The 17842-nt window shown below is 39.3% G+C and overlaps 1 protein-coding gene across 21 annotated transcripts in view; it reads right to left on the minus strand.

Moving 5' to 3' along the window:
• Nucleotides 1-434: 434 nt before the first annotated feature.
• Znf644 (zinc finger protein 644) overlaps nucleotides 435-17842 on the minus strand; it is an 80142-nt gene continuing 62734 nt past the window's right edge. For 15 of the 21 annotated variants that reach the window (XM_029478073.2, XM_029478066.2, XM_029478057.2 and 12 more), the window contains 3 exons: nucleotides 16714-16833; nucleotides 3238-3340; nucleotides 435-2124 (listed from right to left, as the gene is read on the minus strand). In XM_029478073.2, coding sequence (XP_029333933.1) covers nucleotides 1932-2124; nucleotides 3238-3340; nucleotides 16714-16833 — 416 coding nt within the window. In that variant the 3' untranslated portion in view covers nucleotides 435-1931. The remainder of the gene's footprint in view (nucleotides 2125-3237; nucleotides 3341-16713; nucleotides 16834-17842) is intronic. The other 6 variants (XM_029478081.2, XM_085836975.1, XM_085836976.1 and 3 more) reach the window with 1 other exon arrangement.

Genomic DNA, 17842 nt, shown 5'->3' on the forward strand with positions numbered 1-17842 from the left:
TATGGAAATCCAGTGGGACATCCTCAGTAAGAGGTGATCAATATCAACAAGGACTTGGCATATCCTCAGTTAAGAGTAACAAAAGGTGATGTTTTAGTTACACCTCATAGTTTCAGACAAAAGCAAAGTTTCCCTCTGGCCTTTTCAAGAGTTCAAAAGTCCTTCCATTATCTCATTCCTTAGGGTTCGCAGGACCCTTGGCTCAGATAAAATAAAATACAACCTCCTGATTTTACACACTAATTAGCACCTAATTAAGATGTTCAATAACCATAACGGGAAAATATTTATTCACATGAAATATATTGACCAATGTAGTGTTTTTAGAGAACAAAAGTAACTTGGTAAATATAAACAATCTAACTAAATAAAACAACCTTATGGACTATTTCCCATGAAATAAAAAAATAACAAATGTTTCACATTAGAGGCACTGTAATTCTTGAAGTCTTTTTATTTAGTGATTTCTGGCAAGGAGATATACCATAGGAAAGTAATTTCACTGGCAGTGAGGTATATATACATATACCTCTACCAAACACTCCTTTAACTGTTTTAAACTTTATTTACAAATGATGAAAAGTATCAATGCATATCCTTGGTTCAACTATATTAGCAACACCATGAAATGAAGCGGAATGGTGCTTGCATACAAACTGCTGTTTGTAAACAACGCTCATTCAGGATGAAAGGAACTAAGTTGTTTTTGGAAAGTGTTTAAAAGAATCATCACAGTTTATCATGACCAAGACACCTGCACCGTACTGTCCATTCCTCACAGCACATTTATTTCGGTAATTCTGTTATGTCGGTTCTTAGCATGAGCATAGTGTTACACAATTTTCATACATAGAATCACATCCAAAAACAAGTTCTAAAATTGAAATTGTAAACATTCTCATATGTAGAAATATTTTGTGTATCAATAGTTTTCCTAAATGATCAAATTTGGAATATAAATGAGAAAGCCTATTCTAAATTGTGTAGTGAGCCTTGTTTATTAATTACATTTCTACAATGTTAAATAAAGAGACAACCCTGTCCTGTAAGCATGTCAAACGTATGGAAAACGTTACAAAGAAACAAATCTGTTAACAAAAGTATGTCTTGCAATAAAGAACATTAGATTTTTAAAATCTATTATGATACAAATGGAAAGGGTAAATAGCATCTTTGTTGACAAAGCAGGAGGTAGCATGGACGCACCACTTCATTGTCTGAGAAATGCAACTGGATTAAAGAATATTTCCTTACCACAAATAATTTCCAGGACTATGTACAATATTTCTTTTAGAAATACTTGTTTAAACAAATCTCGCTTCAACTTTTTAGTATATATATATGTATATATATATATAAAAAAAAACGTTCCATTATGATTTTAAAAAAACACTTAACACATCTAGATAGAATAATACTCTGCCCTATTTGGGGGAACAGTCTCAAACTATGAAGTACATGATATTTAATGCCCTAAGTTGAGTAAATTTAGTTAGCAGTTCCTGGTATTATACAAAACACTAAATACATACCAACAAAATATAATTTCTTATTTTTCTATGTAAGTGTGGGGAAAAACCAGAGCCTTGATTCTGGTAACACTGTAGAGAACATAATCTTTCAGTAAGTCTGTCTGTAAGGATTCATGTGCAACACTTTACAAATGGCTCTCAGATGTAGGACCTTCAGCTGAGTAAACTCAGCCAACAAAACTTAGTAAACCTTAAGAACACATCTCCACCCCATATAAAATATATCACTACTTACTGTCTTGTCTGAAGTATTGTTTGCTCCGATGCCACTCTAATTTACGGTCCCTCATTCTTCCTACTTTAGTATTTATAATGGATACTTTCATGTGGCTTACAAAAAAAGACACAAATTTTAAATTTACATCCAATTAAATTTGCTACTGAAAAGGATTCCTGGTTCTATGATGCTGCTTCTGCCATTAGTAAAGAAAACGACGTTTCTGTGATAGAGGCAGGCTTTTTAAGTAGTGATGTGACTTCCACCATGCCAGCTCCAGTCCGTGGAAGATTAGCGTTAACAATGTGACGCTGTAAGTGCTTAATCCAGTCTTCCTGAACAGACAATGGTCCCCGAAAGACTAGGCCACAAAACCTATAAGGGAAGTAGATAATAATAGTTTTCTTAACTAAACGAACTCTATTTAAAACTAACGTATATATAAAGCCCACAATGTAAGAAATACATCTCACCATATACCACATGGAACACACCTAAGTTTAAATCAATGGTTCTCAGCCTGTGGGTCGAAACCCCCTTGTAGTTCAAATGACCCTTTCACATGAGTCACCAAAGACCACCCTCCATATCAGATATTTACATTACAATTCATAACAGTGGCAAAATTACAGTTATGAAGTAGCAACAATAGTTTATAGCTAGGTCACTACAACAAAGGGGACTCTATTAAAGGGTCTCAACATAAGGAAGGGTGAGAACTACTGGTTTAAATTAACTTAAACCAATCAATTTACACCCTTGTTAATAGACTTAGGAAATGTCAATATTTTTAATAGACTGGAAATTATTTAAGATTAATAAGCTTCTAAAAATGTATGTGTATAATGGGTATTTTGCCTGCCTGTATTGTCTGTGCACCAAATGTGCATGCCTGTGTCCTTATAGGCCAGAAAAGGATGTAGGATCCTAAGACTGGAGAAGTTACAGATAGTGCAAGGCATCATGTGGGTGATGGAAGTCAAGCATGGGTTCTCTGAAAGAGCAGCCAGGGCTCTCAGCTACTGAGCCATCTCTCCTGCCCCAGTAATCTAAATTCATTCACAGGAATGATTCCTAAGTGCATCTCTTCAAAGACCCTTTTCTAGTTCAGAAGTACATGATGTCTGTGCTTATATCTGTAAGGTGCATGAAGGGGGGTATGTTAATGAAGGAAAAGAAAATGTGTAAATATGTTCTCAGTAAGCAGGAACAGTAGAAATAAACCAAACCAAATTCATCAAGTATATAAAGCACAACAATCAATACACCACTTCTACCAACTGCAGTATAACACAGCATTTGGCTAATGTACAGATGTAATTTTATTAGTTGTTGAAGCAAACATATGAATATAAGTTATGATTCTAAGCTGAAAAATCATTTATCACTTTATTGTTGAGCAAGCCACAAAATAAAAATGCCAATTACTGTGTCTCAAAGGACCCCGGGAAAAGGGACCGTAGCACACATAGCAACCGAGGCGTATACCTGCATCGGAGAATGTAAACCTCGTCAGCACCATGAGGCAACGTTAGCATTTTCTTCTTGCTTCCAGATCTTGACCTTGATTTCTTCTGCTTACAATCTATGGCTAAAAAGGGAAGAGAAAAACTTAATTCCTCATATATTTAAAACACACCTACGTAACAGAGAGGTCACAACAGCTCAACTACACCAGGAAAGTCTCTGTTCAGCTCCGTTTTCAGGGTATGCACTAAATTAGTGGCTTCCAGAGCAGCTTCTCCTGGAGTCGCTTTCTCCAAATACGACACTCAGGTACAACTGAGAAAATATGACTAAAGAACTGGGAGCTCAGTTAGTCAATAATTACAATACAGAGAATCTTTAACTTCTGAGCATACATAATTCTAGACATCTTATTTCTAGGAAAATCACAACTTTTTAATGTTACTTAATTAAATATGCACTTGATTATTATTCTATTAAGTAACCCTAGCAAACTGGGCAATGGAATATCAACAATGTAATACAAAGCTCAATGAAAAAACAATTTCCACTGAAATTCAAGACCAACATAGCTCAGTTTTCCTTTGTAAACAACCTGTTACATGTACAATCATGCAAACGTGTAAGCTTTATAAGTAACTATAAATTTGCATTATCTGAGTTCACAGCTGGATCCAGTGTTTGATGCCAACTATTCTTTCCATTTTTTCACACTATATTTTCTCCAGTGGTTTGTTTTTAAAATGTGATTTAAACAAAAAGCTTTTTTTAAGGGTAGACCAAATATTTTAGTGTTGGTTTTGACATTTTTCCCATTACTTTTCCCTTAATTATTTATTCCAATCTGTGAGTCACTGAAAGAAAACACTTTATCGTTGAACTAGTGGGTAGGACAGTGCTCTACAGTCCTTGGATCCTCTGGACATAGGGGTGGCAGTGACTGCAGATGCTGCTTGTCAGGGAGCAGGGAGAGAAGTAAGAGCGCATCCCTAGGGCTGCAAGTGAAGGATCCAAATACAACACCAGAATCCTTCAAATGGCTTCTCTCATCCATGAAATCCCCGGAAACAATTCCAAGGAAGAGAAGAGGGATGGGCCGCTCCTCATTGGACCTGTCATGTGGGCTGTTCCAAGTCCAGATTCCAAAAGAACAGGTGCTGCTGTTACAGAACCAGAGAGCACAGTTCCTCACAGCAGACAAGTGGGAAGGTAACAAATGCACGCAGCAAACTACAAACTGCGGTAAATGGAAGAGCTCAGTCCTGATGGCCAGCTTCTTGTCACCTGTTTATTTAAAAGTAAAAACTAAGACTCACCGGGTTTTGCTTTTTTGTTTTTTTCCTATTAATCATTAAAACAAGAGACTAACAGTAAGGTATTGAAGAATAACTAATTCAAAGATAAATAACCCAGCTCTGGAAAATTCTAATGTTGTCATTAGTTATGTCAGTCAAGAGCCTGGTACATAGAAGAGACTCAACAAATGCTTCTGGAGCAAAAATAAATAAATAAATAAAGTAAAACCTAATAATTTATCTATTAGCATTGTGATGGAGTGCGACCAGAAATCTCTGCTACCAAAATGCAATATGGGCAACACCCCTTCCTACCACGGCCAACATGTGCTTAAATGCACTGTTGAAACCACAAGTTCTGCATTATCTTGGCTATGTATCACAGAGCAGTCTAACTTACAGCAAGTAGGTTCTTCATCACACCTAATATGAACGACCAGACACCATACACTTCTTTTCCATAGTGGCTGCAGTGGGCAATTTAGAATGTGAATGACTTTTAAATGATTCGTACTCTGGAAAGAGTTCAGAGAAATGCTAGAGATCAGTTACTCCCTCCACCTCTGAGGTAAATCCACAGAATGTCTGCCTCTATGATGTAGGACACAGCAAGGGTTAGTGTTAGATCACAGATACAATCTTTCTTTGGAGAGCTAGAGAGCTTACGGGTTGTTAAACTTGCCACATTACAAAAAAAAAAAAAAAAAAAAAAAATCGTTGTAGAATGAAAGTAAATTCCTGTGAATACAAACAGAATGCACTGGCAGTCCTTATAAACGGTCTTCACATAATGCCACTGTCAGCAAATGGGGAGAGGAATAGTAAGAAGAGGTCAGTGATGTGTCTTATGCTACCAAACTCAGTTGAGGAGACATGCTGTGATGTCTGAAGTATGCACCTGGACAGCCTGCACTTATAAAGAGTATTTACATGAATGAGCAAGAACAGTATTTTCTGAATTCTGATGCTGTACGACTCTAAAAGCTGTTTATGAATGATCACATCAGAAACTGTAAATAAAGCCATCAAAATTCCAGTGTTATTATTTGAAGGTGTCATGACACCAGAAAATAGGGCAACTGTTATAATGTAGCTGATAAACTCTGTTAACTAGGTTTCCAAGTCATGTTACACAAGTTCTTAGAAATTCACCCCTTTACTAAGATTAAAATATTTCAAATCTCAGACTCCTGGGAATAAAACTTGAATGTCTAAGTGTCCACGTCTTCATTATTTTAAAATCCCTTGGTTCCCAAAACATTGTTTTGTAGGTGAAATGAGTCCGTTGAACAAGCTTAATTACCAGCATCCAGCCCATCTCTGTAATGCTGTCCATACATTTAGAAGAGACAGGTAAAAAACCTGAGTAACATACACATGCATGCAAGGAAGACATTCCTATGGCACCTGCTGCATCAGAGACAACTGTCACAAAAACGTTCCCTTGAATGCAAACAATAGTGTACCAACATGTCTGTCACAGCAGCATTCCAGATCAACCAATGTTCAGCATTTTAACTGCATGTTTGTTTTTGATGAGGGTTGGTTTCCTCACTCTTTAACTATGCCACTGCTGTGGGGCACAAGCAGGCCCAGGAGTGAGTCAGGCCCTCACACGCCACTTAGAATGCAGTGAACCAGGGACCCAAAGGACTTGGTTAAAAATTGGAAGACTTCACCCACTACTGCAAAATTACTGGCCGAGAGTGAATTGAGCTGCAGAGCCATATACAGAGGCTTTACAATCTTTTAGTAAAGCAGCTGTGTTTTACTAAATATGGAAGAACCTCAAAAGACCCCACAGTGTTGTGCTAAGCACTAACCAGGTGACAAGCATGCCATGAGATGATACAACACACCCAGAGTCAAGTCTCTTCTGAACAACTACTTCATTTTATATACAAGAAACACAGGTTACTTTCGGCACTGATGTCATCATGAGATATCTTCTGCATTTCCATCGTTCTGCTCGCTGTGTACCAGCAATTGCTTCCGCGAGGAGAGTGTTTCTTTTTGTTCTTCATTGTACAAATGACTTCGGAGGATGAGGACTTATTCAGTGTTACCTAAAACCTCTGTGATCAGGAAGTACACCAGGACTAAATTAAAACTCACCACTAACATTTTTAATTACTCTTGTTCATCCCTACCCAATTACTTAAGGGCTCCACTTCATCTTCTTCAACTGACTACTGGTATATTCTGTGTGCCTTCGTGTGCTGTCTGCTGCTGTAACAGAACACCATAGACTGAGTGAATAGAAATCACCAACGTGTATTTGGTTTACAGTCCGGAGGCTGGAAAGTCTGTGAGTGTGGTGCCATCTTCTCCTGCTCAGCAATAACATGGCATTAAGATGGGTATGCATACAGAAAACCAAAAGGCCACTGAACAAACTCATTCTTCTCATCACTCCTAAAATAACCAGTACATTTACACTGTAACAGCAGTAATCCCTTCATGAGGACAGAGCCCTGTAGCTCCAATGGTCTCTGAAGACTCTTTTTTAAAAAAGACAAAATTTTAATAATAAAAAACACCACTCACTGAAATAAACCAAAGACTGCACATCAGTTAAAACAGAGTTTTAGAGGGAACATTTAAAACCAGACTTAGACTTCTATCCTCCTAAATACTTTTATCTTCCTCAACACACCAGACACCTCCTCTCTCTAGGCTGAGAGCTTCAGAGCCAGCTCCATTCACATGAGTGGGTAAGACTGGAGCCATGACACACCTCCAGGCATCTCTCCAGAAGCAGTTCTGTGACCTTGCACAAGCATTCTACCACCCCCTGGACACACTGAAGAGCCTGGTCCCTCAGGCATCTGGACAGTGCAACACCTACAGCTCTGCTCTACTCTGAGCAAAGTTCCACTCTCGTCAGTGGAAGCCTCACACCTGGAGTTGTTTGTCCCAGGCACGTGTTCCAAAAGACCTAGGGTCTAGAGGATTCTCAGTCCAACAACTCGACGCTCTGTTAGGCTAAGTAGGTTCTTTGCAGCAGTTTGGTCCCTGTGGAAGCTGCTCCTGCAGTTCTCAGGTTCTGAGGGCCACTTGTGAACAGCAGAGCTTCCCACATGTATCCCATGTGGAGCAGTGAGTCTACCAGATCACATAGGACACTTTAGTGTGAGCTGTCACAGGCCCATGGGCTGTTACAGGCTTCACACTGTAAAACAACAGTGTCAGGATTCTTCCCATCTAAAACTCCTTCCAGCAAAGGGTCTCTTGGCACATTGAGTATTTTCTCCCAAACCTATCCGTACTCTGTACCTGCCATTCAGCCTCACTTTAATTACAAGGAGCTCTAGGCAGGATACTCCGCTGCCTAACACTGCTGTCAGGAACTATAAGGCACCAGACAGCCCAGTCCTCCGTTCTGTGTTCTACAGAGTCCAACAGCGCAGACTTCCAGCCAATTCTTCGCAGCAGTGTAACAAAGATGAGTTCTACACTTAGCTTCCAATACCTCCTTTCTCGTTTTTGTTTGAGCCTTCAACACAATGACTTTTTCTGTCCATATTTCTACCAATGTTCCAATCACAACCACTTAAGAACTCCGGCTTTCTTCTCATCCCTCATCAGAATCTCTCAGAGATTCCACACATAGCAACACAAGCTTTTTTGTAAGCAGGATTGCCTAAATCTTCCAGCCTCCTGGGGACATGTAGCTCTAAAGGTGTTTTCACATTTCCAGTTATTTGTAACAACAGCCTTACTTACTTCTTGGCAACAATTTAAATCTCCAAATAAACACACTTCTAGTTCTGGAGGGTAGGAAGTCCTCTGTTAACACCTGGTGAGGGCCTCTGTGTTGAAGTGCATCATGCTACAGGAACAAGTGAGCACATGGGAGGCATAGACAACTGGACAAAGTCATCCTTTCTATGAGACACTCCTTCAATAATAAAGGCCTCCACTAGCAAAAGCCTGCGTGCTCACGGCTTCCACCTCTCAACACCTACAACAGTAACTAAACTTCAACCCAAATTCTACAGGGGAATCTTCAAACCATACAGTGCTGGGTTACTATGAAGCATAATGGCCACATTAGATAGAGCGCCAATAGAATGTTATAGCCCAGCTAGGATTTTTTCCGATGCATTTGCATGTTTAAGTTGGGGAAGCAAAAGCAACTAGGAGTTTATTTGGAAAGAATAGCAGGAATTAAGTTATCAAAAGGAGGTAAACACCATTCTAGCACCATTGAGAAGCTGGTGGTGAAGGCCAATGCAGCAGCTGTGAGGTGGGGAAAGATACATGTCCCAAGATGTCCTCAAGTATGTGCTGGTGAACTCAGTTCTCATTGCTGCCAGTAATCCTCCAAGGTTCAAGACTAAAGCAAATAAAAGACTGTTCAAATAAGCACTTGATTTTTCTCCATTTCAACTTAAAAGCAAACAAAAATACCCTAGGTTTTGGGAGGGTAGTTATTTTTAAAGAAACATGTTAGCTGGCATAAGAATTAAGGGAAGGAGGGTTGTTTTCATTTAAGCTTTCTGTCTGCATAGAGTCCAGAAGACTAGCTCTAGTAGATGTGCAGCTGTAAAGGGCTCCACTTATGTATGTAATGCTCTGTTGCTGAAGCCTTCAAACATTTCATAACTTTCAAAAGCTGCTACATAATCATTTTGCACAGGACCATACAAATGTACCCAGTGCCATCTCTTGAGTACCTAGTCCCATAACAAGGAAATGAGGTGCGTCATGGAGCACCCATGCAAAAGGAGGCTGCTAAGAACAATGGTGCCTGCACCCCCTCCCATCACCAGCACAGATTCTTGGCATATTCCTCCACCACCACATTTCTCTTCTATCCAAGAACTAAACATAAAGACAGTTAGGAGATAGATAGATAGATAGATAGATAGATAGATAGACAGATAGATAGAAAGAATCATCTTTTGTTTGTTTTGTCTTTCCAGACATTGTTTCTCTGAGTAGCCCTGGCTGTGCTAGAGCTTAGAGGTCCCTTGCCTCTGCTCCTGAGTGCTGGCACTGAAGGGAAGGATGTGCCAGCACCACTTCCCCATGATATTTTCACTCTGAGATTGGGGAGATTTCTCCTTAGCATCCTAAATTGCACACAACAATTTTAACACTTTAGTCTCACTGACTTCAGAATAGTAACTGACCCCAAATCAAAAGAAATAATCAGGGACAAGTGTACCTAAAAACATTTTAATATTTCACCTGGAAAGGCTGATATGTAAATGACTTGGAAAGTAGCATTTTATTTACACTTAAAGTCAATGTGGTGGTGGTGGGGGGGAGCACAATTTGTAGATGTACACACACTGTTTCAAAGTACAAACATATCCAGATATATGAAGGATAACTAGACATAGATGACAAAAATAGGACAACAAACGTATTATTTCTTTGTGTTAATAAGAAACAAGTTAAATTTTTCTTTCTAAGATGAGTTGGAGCTACATGCAGTTTTATTCAATAGTATTGGCAAAGCAAGTATTTGCCAAGGAGTCTCACTACTTTTCTTAGACCAAGACACATACAAAATGTAGAACCACAAAACAATAATAATGAATCTGTTTGAGTCACCTTTTAAAAAAGAATTACTTAAAACATTTTAACCAAATCCCTGCCCTCTATAAGCTTCTGTATTTCTAAGACATCATTTTAGGAACAATTAAACAAGTGCTCAGTAAGAAAGTCAAATCTACCTCCTATGCAGTCACATTCAAATTCAATAGGCGGATAAATCTTAATGCAGCACATTTTTGGTTTCAATGAATTTGATTTGGCTTTTAATCATTTTTAAGACTTTACATATTCCAACAAAGTTCAAAAGTAAAGGCAGATATGGTATTTTCTTTATAAAGAATCTTCCAGCTAAGGCCACGTGCATGTTTGTGTGCGTGCGTGGGCATTAAGTATTACACTGAACTGAAAGAGTTAACATTATTCTTCAACCCCTACATAAATCAATCAATCAATAAAGTAAATCCTACTGTTGCACTTCTGAGTGAGTAGTGAAGTCTCCAACGAGCCATTGTGCTGGCCTGACCTCACATGAGGCGGTCCAAGTCCGTGTGTACGATACCTGTCTTAGGGTATCTGTTGCTGTGAGACGACACCGTGACCAAAACAACTTGGGGAGGAAAGGGTTCATTTCATCTTCCAACTCTCAGGTTATCACTGAGGGGATCTGGGGCAGGAACTCAAGGCAGGAATCTGGAACCAGGAACTGAAGCAGAAGCCAGAGAGGAACGCTTCTTCCTGTCTGGCTCCTCACAGTTTGTTTAGATGTCATACCATCAAGGCCCAGACCCTCCTACATCAATCGTTAATCAAAAATCGCCACACAGGCCAATCTAGTGAGGACATTTTCTCAACTGAGGTTCCATCTTCTCACACAGCTGTAGCTTGCCTCAAGCTGACAAAAAGTCCTAACTAGGGTAAGACTCAAAGTCAGCGTCAGCCAAACACCTACATTTAGTTCTCACTAACAATACATTCTATAAGCATACCTTAATCCAGATCACAAAAGCACTCAAGAATTCATGTTAGATGAGAAATCCCAGCACTCTAAAAAAAAAAACCTATAACATATAAGAAGTAAATACTAGAAAATCAACAAGTAATAAAAGACTGGAGTCAGACAGGGGTAGAGAAGAACACAATCACATAGAATTAAACTCTAACCGGAAACAAGCAAAAGCTGGCATCATAAAATTGAATTTCATCTGTGGTGCTCTGGTGGTCACAGAGCCACACTGTTCCTGTCACCGCCACTAGCTGTCTAACCGCTGATCCTACTTCACATTCCTATTGTCATTACTCTTAATGACTTATGTATTAAAATTATTCTTAATTTAAATCTTAAATGAATTTCTCCTTCTCCTAACCAAATCTTTTATTCAAAAAGTAGTTTCCAAAGCATCATGTAAGTCCTTTTAGGAAGGATTTAAAAGGGATTTTGAGCTTGGCATGGTAGCACATGCTTTTAATCCTAGTACTCAGGAGGCAGAGGCACACAGATCTCGAGTTACAGCTGCCTGGTCTACAGAATGGGTTCTAGGAGTAGAACTGCATAGTAGAGACCAAAGACACAAAAGGATTTTGCTTCATTACAAAGTAAGTTCCAGCATTTAATTATCCCTATGTCTTCTACTTGACTTACTTCACCATCTAACTTACTTAATTCCTACTCCTACCTCCCAGTATTCTTAGTAAACATTTCATTTTCCCACGATACTCCCTCCTTTTTCAAGTATGATTCCTTTCCTTTCTAGACCCTAACTTTCTGTTCCAGCCAGCTGACTTTGAGGTTCAAATCAAATGACACATGCTGGGATGGGGTATAGCTCCTTTTTGATTTTTAGCACACACACACACACACACACACACAAAGGATCAACTCAACCAAACACACAAACAACAGCAACAACAACCCAAAACCCCAATAGGTTAAAATTCCAGCATTTAGAGAGTCAATGACAACAAACCCATCCTTCTCTTCCTCTTCCTCCTCCTCCCCCTCTTCCTCCTCCTCCTCGGTGCATGCACTCTACCTGCCTGTCAGAGCCTTGCTAGTCTGGCTCAAGCCCACTGTGCATCCTTCTTCCCTCTCTCTCCCTCACCAGCGGCAGAGGGAGGAGTCCACAGAGCCCATCCATGGCCCTTGCCCAGCTGTCTTAGTACCACAGTCATGTTTACATACATGTGCTCCTACCACATGGAAAAGTCAACCTGCCCCTTAGCACTCAGCACAGTGCTTGGGCCACAGCAAGAGCTGTAGGAATGCCTGCTAACCAGTGAGTAATCTGCCAAACATCTCTGGGTGCCTTTCCTGGCATAATAAAACAATTACTGCATCCCCTTGTAGGTTATACTAAAGGGGATAAGGTTACATTTACCCATACATTTTACAAGGCAAAAATAACATTAAAAAAAAAAAAAAAGAATCAACATTGGCACTAAAGAACTTATCTTAGAAAATGCACTCAACCAGAACAACTCATTATGTTGCCCAAGTCTGAGTAAATGATACATTACTGCCACATAAACACAGACTTACTGAGTGAACTGTACTGAGGCAAGTTACAGCTAAGATACAGACACTACCACAGACAGCTTTTAAAAAAAAGTTGGACTGTACCACATGACCCTTTTTTCTGTGTATGTGAATCCATGTGCATGCTCATTTCCATGCAGGTATTTAACAAACAAGGTAAAAGGGAAGCAGGGCTAAACTCTGCTAGCCAATACTTCTTACTCATTTCAAAGCCAACCCAGTCAAGAATTATCAAGGTATCTGGCATTTTCTGTTTATTTCCAGAGGACACACAGCCTTCAGCACTTAGGAGTAGAAGACTCCGTGAACGCACAAACCAATGATGCATAATGAGGAGCTTCAACAATGTCCTGGCAGAAAGCTTGCCCACAGCATTTCTAGAGCACAAGAGTGACTATCCTAATGGTCTATGAGCCCACTCAGTACCTGGCTGGGGTCATTAGCACTTGTAAGAGTATTATATTATTAAAGCTGAAAACAGAAAACAAACAAGAAAACCCATCAGTAAGATCCAACCTATAATTACATTTTAAAAGTGGATGATTTGAAAAGTAAAGTATTCTTTTTAAAGCAGTCGTAATGTACTAGTGGCACTGACTAAGGACTAATACTCATTTCTAAGCCCTTTTCTTACTTCTCTAATTATGGCAGGCTGATCACTTTGGATAACTAGTATGCACTACTTCTAAAATGTTATGAAAAATGTGTTCTGCAGATGGACAAGAAAGACCCTTCCCCAACATACTTCTAGAATAAAAACAATTTCTTCCAGTAATTTTAAATAAGTAACTAGGAATTTCCACTTTACATTAGTATCTAACTTTAAAAGACAATAGCTGGTAGATTAAAAAAAAAAAAAAAAAGAACAGGTTAAAAGAAATAATGCAGCTGTTGCCACAAGAGTTAGGATTCTAAGATACTACTTCTAACCCATACCAGTCCCTAGACAGAAAGAAACTTAGGGCAGAGGATTCAAATGTAGGTAGCAGCTTTTCAGTGCTGAGTAGAACAACCTACTGGGTCATACTCCGCACTACTACCAGAGTGCATCAGATGAACAGATGAGCAGGGATAGGCTACAGGTATAAATGTGAATTTATACATGCAAGTCGAGATGTTAAAGTAAAGAAATCATTACAAGTATTTGAATCATCACCAAATTGATATTTTAGGAAGCAGACTTTTCAGTCTAAGGCTAACTGGAAAGACCTAAGTTAGAAAGGACTATTTCTATCTCTGGAATACCACTAGATCGAATGGAAGATGCCAGGAGCTGATGGCTTCTACAAAGGCTTAAAAGCTCATTCTACCTCAGGTTACCACAGAACTGTCAGTCTTGAGAATGTCTAAGCTTGAGTTTGTGTTGTGTGCATGTGTGTGCATTCGAGTCCATGCAATGTGGAGCCAGAGGCTGAGGTTAGATGTTTCTCTAAGTTGTATCTTCATCTTATTTACCAGTTTACTCTGAGATGTTCTCTCACTGAGCCTGAAGGCTGCAGCTTCAACTGCACAGAGTGGCCAGTATCTCTCTGCTTCCCACACTGGGGTTGCAAATGAGTGTTACCACACACACTCAGCTTATGTACTTGGATACCAGGATCCAATCTCTGGTCCTTGCATATGTAGAAAGCACCTTAAGCACTGAGCTACTTTCCCAGCCCCTACTGAAGCTTTTTCTTCAAGACTGGACCACACAAGTAAAACTATTCATGAATGAAAGCTGAACTAGGAAGAAGCACACTAGAGTCTTAGAGGCTTCATTCCTACCATTTTTTCGTTTTCATTGTTCCAACTGTGTGATATACTTGTGTGGATGTATGGTTTATAAATGAATGAGATCTCTCTCTCTCTCTCGTCTCTCCTCTCTCTTTTAAAAAGTTAAGCCTGTTACTCATATGAACCAATGAGTCCCTTACAATAATCTAGAACCCTCTAGGGCCCTTGTAATCCAAATACTGGGAAATAAATAGGCATGTGGAGTTTGTAGATACTAATAGGAGTCTCTGTCTGGGAAAGAAAAACATTAATAATGCTGGATAAAAATGTCTTAGGTTGGCAAGAGAAAGCGGGAAGTTAACTTGAAACTGGAACACATTCTTTCAGCGTGTCTAAGGAAGGGACGTGGCTATGAAGAGCACCACCCTAGACTGTCTACACAGTGGTGTTCTCCCTTCTTCATGCCTACAACTAACACACACTTGATTTTCCAGGACTTATGACATGGTAGTTAGGATTTAACTGCAGTGTCTTCTTTTTCTTTAATGGCCTAGACTTTACCCAGTTCATTTTATGCTCTTTTCTTTTTTTTTTTTTTTTTTTGGTTTTTCGAGACAGGGTTTCTCTGTGTAGCCCTGGCTGTCCTGGCACTCACTTTGTAGACCAGGCTGGCCTCGAACTCAGAAATCCGCCTGCCTCTGCCTCCCGAGTGCTGGGATTAAAGGCGTGCGCCACCACGCCCGGCTCTATGCTCTTTTCTTAATGAAGGGTTTTTGATTTGCCTTTGTTGTTTTCATGAAAGGTAGTATCAATTACCAATGCCTTAAACTATTATTGTTTTTTGAAAAGTTTTAAGGTTAGACAAAAATATTTTCTAATGAAGCAACAGTCAAGTGGAGGAACACTTCACCCATTAAATATCAGAGGAGAGTACGTTGTTAAGTACTCTGTGAGACACTCTCAAAAGCCCTCCAAAGTCTAAAGCAGGCCTGGTCAATTTCCTGGGCTCCTGCTGTCTCTAATTAGACTCACCAGAATGTTCCCCACTTTAAACCCACTTTCATTTTAGAATTATCCAACAGAAATTCAAGAATACACAATAGTAACTAGGGGGAGAAGCCAAGGTCAGATAAGTCTTGATTTGAACTCTAGCTTTGCTATGCAGGAACTCTCCAAGTGCAGACAAATGACCAAATTTCGGAGCACAACTTCCTTACGCGATGAGAAGGGAAGCCTAGACCTACAGCTCACAGCGCTGTCCGTAAGCACCATGCTTGTGGAAAGCAGAGCATGGTGCTCTCAGCGCTGATTTGCCAGTTCAGCAGCTTCTTTTGTTGCCTCCTGTCTTCCATGTCTACAACTGCATACCTAATCAAATACAGGTAAAATAAACTTAAAACCTTAGTTGAGCTCTATGCCAGTAAACTAAAACTGTTTTCCTCCTTTGTATATAAACAGTATCTCTGTCTCTGTCTCTGAATCCAAGAGACAAAGCGAAGAAGCAAAAGAAAGAGCCCAGTATGAACACAGTGTTTCTTTACCAGCAAGGACACAGTAGATATAAGTTGTATGCACAAGGAAGAACATAAAGGCCAGGTAAACAACCACTTGAGAAAACATACAGTCATGACTTCAAAAGAGCAAGAGAAATAAAAATACTACAAAGAGGATTTTAATGAAAAAAAAAAAAGATTTGCGCAATTCTATTTAGAAAAAGAAGTTTAAGATTCGCAGGGAATGGGATTCAGTAAAGCAGGCAGCTTGAAAGAGTACAAATCAAAGAGCAAAGCATTTTGCAAGGTGTCAGAAGCATATTACATGGATAAGCTGACAAACGGCCACAAAAGACGTGACCTGCAAAGCTGGACTAGCCAACCAAAGTAACACAGAAATGTGCACTCCGCATGCATGTGGAGGCTTAGGTTTATTAATCCTAAATGTAGGTTGGGGCATTAAAAGAAAACTCTGTACAGTGGTCAAAAGGGGGCATTATTAAGACCTGTCCCCCTCTGAAGATTCAACTTATAGACTAATGAATTATTCTATATATTGGAGGCCTTACTGTGGTTTCCTCTTGTAATAAAGCACCTTTTTCAAAAGCAGCATCACTGTAATCTTTCTCATGTTTGTTAACCAAGTAGGTGATTTTACTAGAATCTACGCATAGAAAAGTAAATTCAAAAATCAAAGATTGTATGCTTTTTAAAAAGTAGAATACAGACTCAAAAGGTCACCTCAAATAGGCTACTTTCCCCCAAATCAAATCAGTATGAACCAGATGGAAATAATCATTTATTGAAATGCTATCTAAAAGTTTACAAGTTGCTGAAATTTAATGTGCATTCAATTGCTGCTTACCAAAAGGAGCTATAGATATCATCTAACATTGCCACCACTGTGGTGAGGAGTTAAAACAGACTTGCTGTGACGTCTGCTCAGACATACCTGCACCAGTCAAAAGTCCAGCACTCTTCCTTCGTGCACAAGCGCGTGAGTGGTTGGACAGGCTAACAGCACTTGTAAACGCCGTATTGCAATGCACACATGTGAGCTTCACAGGCACACCTATCATTCAAAAGAAAACTATAATCCAGTTCTCACTTCAAAAAGGGAAACATTTTCTTAGCTTAGTGTGTGTAGAAAAGTACCTCAATAAAGATGGCTTTTATTTGCTCACTGAGTTAGCTCAGCTTGAATGAAGGAAAGGGAGTTAACTCTTAGTAGCTGGTGGTTAGTACGTAGAGCCAGCAGCTCCTCTAGGTTGAACCTTCTCTCACTTCCTTGCAGAGTTGTACAGATCCTTTCTTAGACATACTAAAATCCAGTTTTGTGATTTGAACAGCACAGTTCTGTTGGGAAGGTTCAAAGCGTTTTACCAATAAAGAGAATTAAAAAGTCTAGTTGAGAAAGTGGTAATTAAAGTGTTTTACCCACAAAACTGTAAAAGGCTGGATTCTAAATGAGGCTCTGCGATGAAGGCTGGAGAGGAGGTGGTGACACCACGGAGCAGCTGCTAGACACGCGTTTCATTCAGGGCGTTTTACCTTCATTACTCTGAATGCACCATCAATAATGAAAGCTAATGATTTCAACGTTTGTTTTTTTTCCCTAAAATCTTTGCACTAAATAAATGATCAACAAGCCAATACCATTACAGGAAAGGAAACACGTAGAAAAATAAACTCTAAACTTTTCCAACAACCCTCACTCTCAAAACATTTCAATCGGTGTCTCAACAGTATTATGATGGCCACTAGAAATACTGCATAGAAATCAACACATGATCACTCAACTTTGCCCTTCTTAAAAAGAAAAAAAGAGACTACTACTGACTTCAAAAGACCCGCTATAGGGAAGAGAGTGCCCTACTACCCAGAATCCTAAATCAGAGAAAGCACTTTCTTCAGACTACTAACATTCCCCGAAATCAAAATGGCAATAAATATAGAGATATTCTGTGCTTGCCAAGAAGCAAACCAGAATTACAGTAACTTCATCTTTTATTAATACACTGATCAATTTCTATTTGGCTAAGAACACAGTCAACATAAATACATAAATCCCCAACATTCTT

This window comes from Mus caroli, unplaced genomic scaffold, assembly GCF_978045245.1.
Source record: "Mus caroli unplaced genomic scaffold, Mus_caroli_1 scaffold_4, whole genome shotgun sequence".
In the NCBI taxonomy this organism is placed as follows: domain Eukaryota; kingdom Metazoa; phylum Chordata; class Mammalia; order Rodentia; family Muridae; genus Mus; species Mus caroli.